This window comes from Orycteropus afer, unplaced genomic scaffold (assembly GCF_000298275.1).
Source record: "Orycteropus afer afer isolate SDZICR_OR568_19922 unplaced genomic scaffold, OryAfe1.0 scaffold00058, whole genome shotgun sequence".
NCBI classification, from domain to species: domain Eukaryota; kingdom Metazoa; phylum Chordata; class Mammalia; order Tubulidentata; family Orycteropodidae; genus Orycteropus; species Orycteropus afer.
The window spans coordinates 10746556-10755085 of NW_006921645.1; the positions used below are offsets into that span (position 1 = coordinate 10746556).

Consider the following 8530-nt stretch of genomic DNA (forward strand, 5'->3'; position numbering starts at 1 on the left):
CTTGAAGGGTAACTGAGGGCTATAGTCTCAGGGGTCTCATCAGGCTCTATCAGACCCACAAACCTGGTCTTTTTTTTTTTTTTTACTTTTGAGTTTTGTTCCACACTGCTCTCCCACTCCATCCAGGATCTCCTACATAGTTCCCCCTCCAAGTGGTTGACAGTGGTTGCCAGGCACCATCTAGTTCTTCTGGTCTTGTAGTTGTATAGGCTGAGGATCACATGGACTAATTGTTTCCATGTGTCTTGGGTTTTCTTCATTCTTCTTTGCTCTGGATGAAGAGAGACTCATCTTTGTATCTAGGTGGTCCTTGCAAGCTTTTAAGGTCTCAGTCACTACTCACCAAAGTAGGATGTGAAACAATGTCTTTGTGTAGTATGTTATGCCAATTGACCCTGATGTCCCCTGCAACTATGGTTCTGAGCCTCAGGTCCAACTACTTGCTCCCTCTGCGTAACTGGCTGTGGCCAAGAAGTAACTACAAACTTGTCCCTTGTCAGCTCTACTATACACCTAGGAATTCTTACAGAAATTACCAATACACTTGTAGAAACATTGTCTGCCAACCCTATACATGGTCTTCGGCACACTCCCCCCTGAGTAGACATGCCTAGTAGCTCAGCCTGTCCATCCTTCTATTCACGTGTAGATCAATGTTTGCCTTCACTGACAACACAGTGCTGTATGTGCAAAGGAGTTCATCTTCGTTTCTGTACCTCCCATGCACCCGTCTTCCTCTTCCTCAGTGCCACCGTGCTGATCACTCACATTTGGTACATGGCCCTTCTCTTCACCCAAATCAATACTTGTCTCTATCTAACAGTGTTCCCTCCCCTCCCCTCCTGCCCTTGGTAACCTACAAAGAAAATTTCTTTCCATACATGAACCTTTCCTTGACTTTTTACAATTACCAAATAATATTTGTCCTTCTGTGATTGACTTATTTTGTTCAGCATAATGTCCTCCAAGTTCATCCACATTATGCAGTGTTTTCCAGAATGTACATTATTCTTTGGGGTTGCATACTATTCCATTGTGTGTATATACCATAGTTTGGTTATCCATTCTTCTGTTGATGGGCATGTACATTGTTTCCATCTTTTTGCTATTGTAAATAGTGCTGTGATGAATATGGGTATGCATATATTTGTTCTTGTCCTGGTTCTCACTTCTTCAGAATATATACCTAGTAATGGGAATTGCTGGGTCAAATGGTATTTCTAATTCCAGCTTTTTAAGGAGTTGCCATACTGCTTTCCACAGAGTTTGTTATCATTTTCTAGTCTAGAGGGAATTTTTTGGACTCTTAACTTTAGGTTATAAAATTCAGCTAACAAATACATTAATCCAAATGATGGACCAGCCCTAATTGTCAGTAGAGTCTCCTCCTGTTGTTGTTGTTGTTGTTATGTGCTGTCGAGTTGTCTCCAACTCATAGTAACCCCTCCTTGGGTTTCCGAGGCAGTATCACTACCGAAGTAGATCACCCAGTCTTCCTTCCAAGGAATGGCTGATAGGTTTGAACCACCAGCCTTCTGGTTAGAAGTCAAGTGCCTCAGGCACTACACCACCAGAGCTTTATTCTCCCCCTAGTTAAGATGGGGCAATCTACTTCCATAGTGATACTGCCTCGGAAGCCCAAGGAGGGGTCGCTACGAGTCAGGTCTGACTAGACGGCACATGACAACAGTTAACCAAAAAAAAAAAAAAAAAAAAAAAAAAAAAAAAAAAAAACAAGAAACTAACTCACTGCCGTTGAGTTGGATACAACTCATAGTGACCCCCCCTTAGGTTTTCGAGGCGTTATCACTTTGGAAATAGATTGCCCAATCTTCCTTCTGAGGAGTGGCTGGTGGGTTTGAACCGCCAACTTTCTGGTTAGCAGTCAAATGCCTTAGGCACTACATCAGAATGGCCATTCCTAGTTATTACATTTATGTTAGAGGCAAATAGGCTGCTACTTAGACAAATGACAGTATGTCTAATTTGTTTTCCCCTATGAAGTCTTTCAGAAAATTCTTTTTACATTTGTAAACACCTACACACACATATTATAAAAATAAGGAATTCATAGCATTCACAAGAAATTATAGCTGTGGCCCTTTTCCCATCTGCCCGTCCTTCCTAGCAATGAATCTTTGTACTCCTAAACTACTGTGTAAACATTCACCAAAAAGACAGTATTTAAGGGGGAAAAGAAAAAGCTCAGACAGTAAATAAAACACTTCTTCATTTGTAATAGGTTTTGAGCAGACTGTAAAAAAAAAAAAAAAGCATAAAGTAGCCTATTTTCTTAAAGTAAAAAAAATTTCAGAGCTAAATGTATTTGAAAGTAAAATAGATGCTCTCCGTCCATTTAAATGATTTGGTGCATGTACCCTTCAAATTGATTTTGGGTTATAATTATATACAAAACAATTAGTACATGTTTTTCCACTTGGCCCATGCCTAAACTATGAACTGCCAGCTATGATGACTGTAATAACCATATTTCCATGCCATGGGAGCCCATGATTATGATTAAGCAAAGTTTTTATGTCAAAGATGTACTGGGAGCTAAGGTCCAAAATGTAACTAAAGGCTACATCATAAACAGTGTCTTGGACATTTATCAACCCACACAACCATCCAAACGGCTTGCTCCCAAAATTCTAACGATGCGCTATCAGAATGGCCATTTCTAGAGCAGACCTCTGTTGTAGATAAACCAGTTGCTGTGGAACTGAGTCCTACTCAGGGCGACCGTGTGTGTCAGAGTAAAACCATGCTCCACAGGGTTTTCAATGGCCGATTTACCAGGCTTTCTTTTCGTGATGTCTCTGAACCTCCAACCATGTGGTTAGTAGCAGAGTGCATTAACCATTTGCACTACCCAGGAACTCCATTAGAACTCATTGCTGGCTGTTAATTCTGACTCACAGTGACCCTACAAGACAGAGTGAACCTGCCTCAGCGTTTCCATGGCTGTAAATCTTTATGGAAGCAGACTGCCTCATCTTTCTTCCACGGAGCAGCTGGGGGAGGGTTTCCAAACTCCTACCTTTCAATTAGCAGCTGAGTGGTAAACAACTGCTCCACCAGAGTTCCTATTCTAAGGACAAATGTTCCCATATTCAAAAAGGTGTTAATTGGAAAGTAAGAGGAAAGTTCAAGAGCAAACACTGATATGTTAAAATATATAAAATAAATAAAATAAGTTCAAGAGCAAACACTGATATGTTAAAAAACTACAAGTTTATTAACATAACACATTCTAACAGGTATCAAGGGAGCTCTGGTAGCATAGTGGCTAAGGCACTTGACTGCTAACCAGAAGGCTGGCGGTTCAAACCCACCAGCCACTCCTCGGAAGGAAGGTTGGGCAATCCTACTTCCGTAGTGATACTGCCTCGGGTAGGGGTCGCTATGAGTCAGGGCTGACTCGACGGCACATAACAACAACAACAACAGGTATCAAAGTTTCAAGTAGGTCATTTTGAGTTTCGAATACAAAATGACAATAATTAAAAAAAAGAAAAAAAGCTGTGGTGGTGATACATGGATTTTAGTCCAAAATGAAAATGCAGAACAGAAAAACAGTCTTTATTTTGGTGGATCAGTGTTGATGCCATATTTCTCCTTCAAAAGCTTCAACTGTTCCTCTTTCTTCTTTGTATCCATCTTCTGAAATGCCTGCAAACGGTAAGTGCCAAAGTTAATAGTGATCTACAACCAAAAGAATTTCTCAATAGCATACTGGGGTGAGGGTGTGTGTGGGGGAACCACAACAGACATTTCTCATCATGGTTCAGTTTTACACTAATTTTTTTTTCATTTTTTATTGTGATCTGAGTCAAAGTCTACAGGGAAAATTCATTTTCCATACAGCAATTCATATGCATTTTGTTTCATGACATTGACTACAATTCCCTGCAGTTTAACAGCTCCCTTCTCACTTCCTTTCTAGAGTCACCTCTTTCCTGTGTCCGTCTTTCCTATATATTCCTGCCCCCTGAGCTATCTTCTTGTGCAAACACTGCCCTTCTGTTCTCCCATAATTGATTGCTCTAAGGAGTGTATCTACCTGATGTAAATGTTCACCCCATATGCCTATCTAATGTTTGGCTGGAAGCCTAAGAGTGAGTTCAGTTCCAGACCTGAAAGGTAAGAAGGGGCCATCTATTTACCTGCAGATTAATGTTTGTTATCACTGACAACAGTATTGTATATGTAAAAGGATTTATCTTTGTTGTCTGTACCTCTTGTGCACCTCTCTGTCCACACTAATTTTTAAATGAGCTCACCATCAACAAGGACCTTGACTATACTTACCCTGTTGGCATTATAGTACAGAACCACAAGGTATCTGTTACAAACATTGAATCCTGATAGGTGATCACATGCATTCTTGGCATCAAAAATATCTTCATAGACCACATAAGCCGTTCCTCTAGTTTCAGGTGTGTTCCCCCTGCAGAATTAAGAAAGACTTAATTAAAATACACATTTACCTGAGCACTGACATAGAAATAACAGAACTGCCTTTTAAACTACTGACCATAGTACCAAATATAGCAGACTGAAGACTGTAAGTTGAAATAAGTTTTATTTAAATATTTTGAGATCAACTTGAAAACTATTAAAAAGAAATAAACATTATAGAGAGATATGCTGGATAAGCCTGTAATTTCCTGAAGTAGGGAGTTATTCTTTTTAAGTAAACTGTCTACAGGTTAAACTTTTTGTTTCATCAGGAATACTAAGAACACAGCTACTGAAAAAGCATTGGCTGTAAGCAAATCTCGAAACTTAGTTTTTTATCCACTGTTCTAGTCCTTCTTATTTCTCATACTAAGAACCAATTTTTAGTGGAAAGCTGGAAACTCCCTGGCTTATGAAAGGGTTCCGTTCTTACATGGGTTTTAACATAAGTTGAATACCTCATTTTTATTTAGTTTTCATTATTATTGCCTTTTATCTATCAGTATCTTTACAATTTGACCTTTATTTGTCTTCAGGGATTAAAAGCATTACATCTAAACTTACAGATGTATTCTATACAAAATACATACATAAAAAATTACACAAATTCTTAAAAAAAAAAAACCAACAAACAGATGGTAGTAAATGTGGTCCACTGTAACTTGAATACATTGTAAGTTGAGGTTTACCTGAACTTAGGAATGATGGTTTTTTTTTATTAGTCAGCAACGTTTAGAATGGGGTTGTTCTTACTGTGCATTTATGCAATAAAACAACACTCAAATAATTATTTACCACAGTATTACTTGTAAACTAGTCCCTTGTTTCTAAAGATACTGATTTTCTCCTTCACCCTAATTTAATTATAGCTTAAATTCTTAAAGATGAAACAGTCAGCCTTCATCCTTTATGGCCAGGAAAGGATGTTCTCCAATGTAAAGAGCAGTTTCTTTCACTATTCTTGAAAATTGAAAAATTCTGTGCCTTTTTTTTTTTAAACAATTGGCACTCTCATACATTACATACCCATTTATCTGGGGAAAAGGGCTGGGTTTCTGCTACAAGGGGATAGGACTGTGACTGCAGGTGGAGTTATCCATGTAAGCCCAGGCAGAATGCTGGAAGAAGGCTGGAAGTGGGAGCTGGACCTAGGTGTTCCTTCCAGTGTAGATGTTCCTTGCCACCTCCTCTCCTCTCCTCCCCTCCCCTCTCATCTCTTCACCTCACTAGCACTCTTTGTGGGTGGGGGAGTGATGAAGTATGAGGAGGAACAAGAGCACTAAATTTCAAGCAGCAGAATGGCTAAGTGCCCACTAGAAGGGATAGTAGGCAGTGGTCCCACTCAGCTGTGTTCCAGCTACCTAGTGCAATGATGGAATGAGGTCTAAGGCTGCCACAATCCCTGCATAGGGTTGAAGAATGGAAAAGGTACATGGGAAAGAGAGATACGGGCCTAGGCTTGATCTAAGACAAAAGACTAGTCTAAGGGCCTGGGTCACAGCTTGTGCTTCCTGTAAAATGCACGGCACAGGGATAGGACGCAGGAGGAAGCTGGAGGATATCAGCACCAGTGACTGTTCTTTGTCAGGTAGCATGGATATGAATTTATATTCTTTATTCTCTAGGAATAGTATATCAACTTTGCAACTTTTTTTTAAAAATACATTTTATTGAAATATAATTTATGTACAGTGAAATACACAAAACTAAAGTGACATGGGTCAATGCATTTCCCCCCAACACAGTGTTCCTTCCCCTCCCTTCCCACCCTTGGTAACCAACAAAGAAAATTTCCTTCCACATATAAACCCTTCCTTGACTTTTTACAATAATGAACTAATACTATATTTGTCCTTCTGTGACTGACTTAGGAGTTCTGGTGGCGTAGTGCCTAAAGCATTTGACTGCTAACCAGAAGGCTGGTGGTTCAAATCCACCAGCCACTCCTCGGAAGAAAGATTGGACAATCTACTTCTGTAGTGATACCGCCTTGGAAACCCAAGGAGAGGTCGCTATGAGTTGGATCCAACTCGATGGCAGTGAGTTTGTTTTGTGTGTGTGTGTGTGTGTGTGACTGACTTATTTCATTCAGCATAATGTCCTCCAAGTTCATCCATTCAACTTTGAAACTTCTGACTTTAATTATGTTCAAGAATGATATGAAAGTTGGAGACTGCCTGAAAGGAAAAAAAAACTGTTCCAAAGATTTTCCCAAATACTTAACCTGATTTTTCCTTTGAAATAAAAATAAGAAACTTAACCTGATCTTAAGTTCCTTAATGGGAAAGCTGGTTGCACTTTATTTTACTCCCATAGTGCCTACACACAGCAAGTGCTAATAATCTGAAAAGTGAAGGTCCACTTTCTATCAATTTCTCATATATCCTTTCTCCAGGAAGCTAAAATAACATTATTTTATTGTTTTATTTATCTTCTTTCCTCTTAAATTTTCTGAGGAAGTAGATGGGCATAGGCACTATTCTCATTTTATAAACTCCATCTTTCGTGTCCCAGGCCCTAATTATCAACCTCATATCTTGAGAACATTATAAATCTGTAAAAGCATGTATTGGTACCTACTATGTGTTAGGCACTGAGTCAACATTATTTTCTTGATTGATGGTAAACACTTACAAGCAGGAATAAGAAAACCTAATCATTTACTCTTTCTGGGCTTCAGTTTCTTTTCATGTGTTAAACAGTGACATCAGGCTTTATCATATACCCTACTTACATGTGGTTTTAATAATCAGGAGAGCTAACAAGTATGAAAGGGCTTTTAAAAGCCCAAAGCAGTAAGCAACTGCTACATGTCAGATAAGGTGACCAGCTGTTCCAGTTTTCCCAGGACTGTTCCATTCTAGCACTGACAAGTCCTGAGTCCCAGAAGACCCCTCAATGCAGGGCAAACTGGAAGGTGTGTCTCTTTAGTGTGAGGTGCCAAGTATGTGATAAAGTTCTCAAACTACAGAACAGGAAGAGAGAGATTTCTTAATTGATAATTCAGATCCAAGATCCTGTACCCTATAAACTTATCCAACAGACATATATTGTGCTTTTTCTTTGTGACAGGCACTGGAAATACAATAGTGAAAGAGGTAAGGATCATCCCTTCCTTCTATGAGCTTCTATTCAAGCAGGAAAAAGACATTAAATAAATAAATAAGCAAACAAACAAACAAGTAAAATAATTATAGATCATGAGACTAATGGGAGGAAAGGGAGCTCTTTCAGGTAGGTGGTCAGGGAACCTCTCTGAGAAGCTAATGAATGAGAAGGAGACAGTTATGAGATGGGTGGGGTGAAGCCATTAGATAGAGGGACTAACAAGTTCAAAGGCCCCAAGCAACTCTGTACTCTTTTGATGTTTCACCTTGACTTTCCTAAATATGTTCTAACTTCACTGATGTAAGTATTTCTTGATTGAGTAGTATCAATGATGTTTACTGATACCTTCCTAATTTAAACACAATCATGCAACCATTTTCTATATACCTGTTCAAACCTGTTCCTGTTGAGTTGATCCTGACTCAGAGTGACATGATATGACAAAGTAGAACTGCCCCACAGGATTTCCAGGGCTGTAATCCTTTTTTCCTATGGATCTTTTCATCAGTAGCTGAGCAGTAAACACCATGCAACTAGGACTCCTTATTTTTAAATACTCTGCAAATACTTATGTACCTTGGGTGCCTAGTAAGTTTCAGGTACATGTGCTGTCAACATAAAGCTAAAAGAATATATAGATCAGCCCTGGAGGAATTCACAGGGTGGAAGGAGAGCCAGCTGAGTACACAGACAACAACGAAACCAAATGTTAGTTAATAAGAAGTAAAATAGAAGGTACTATAAGTCAGCCCCAGGGTTACAGGTGAGGAGAGACAACGCAGGGACACCCAAAGCAGCAGGATGGGAAAGCAGGAGAAAGGGGATAAAAGCCAGGAACCCGGACAGAAGAGCAGTCAGCCCCAGGGATACAGGTGAGGAGAGACAACTCAGGGACGCCCAAAGCAGCAGGCGAGAAGAGCAGGAGAAAGGGTATTAAAAGCCAGGAAACCAGACAGAGGAA

The 8530-nt window shown here is 39.6% G+C and overlaps 1 protein-coding gene across 1 annotated transcript in view; it reads right to left on the reverse strand.

Annotated features, from left to right (window-relative positions):
- Nucleotides 1-3582: 3582 nt before the first annotated feature.
- The window catches only part of SF3B6 (splicing factor 3b subunit 6), a 14379-nt gene continuing 9431 nt past the window's right edge, over nt 3583-8530 (reverse strand). Inside the window, exons 3-4 of the mRNA XM_007939268.2 lie at nt 4312-4450; nt 3583-3672 (exon numbers count right to left, since the gene is read on the reverse strand). Coding sequence (XP_007937459.1) covers nt 3583-3672; nt 4312-4450 — 229 coding nt within the window. The remainder of the gene's footprint in view (nt 3673-4311; nt 4451-8530) is intronic.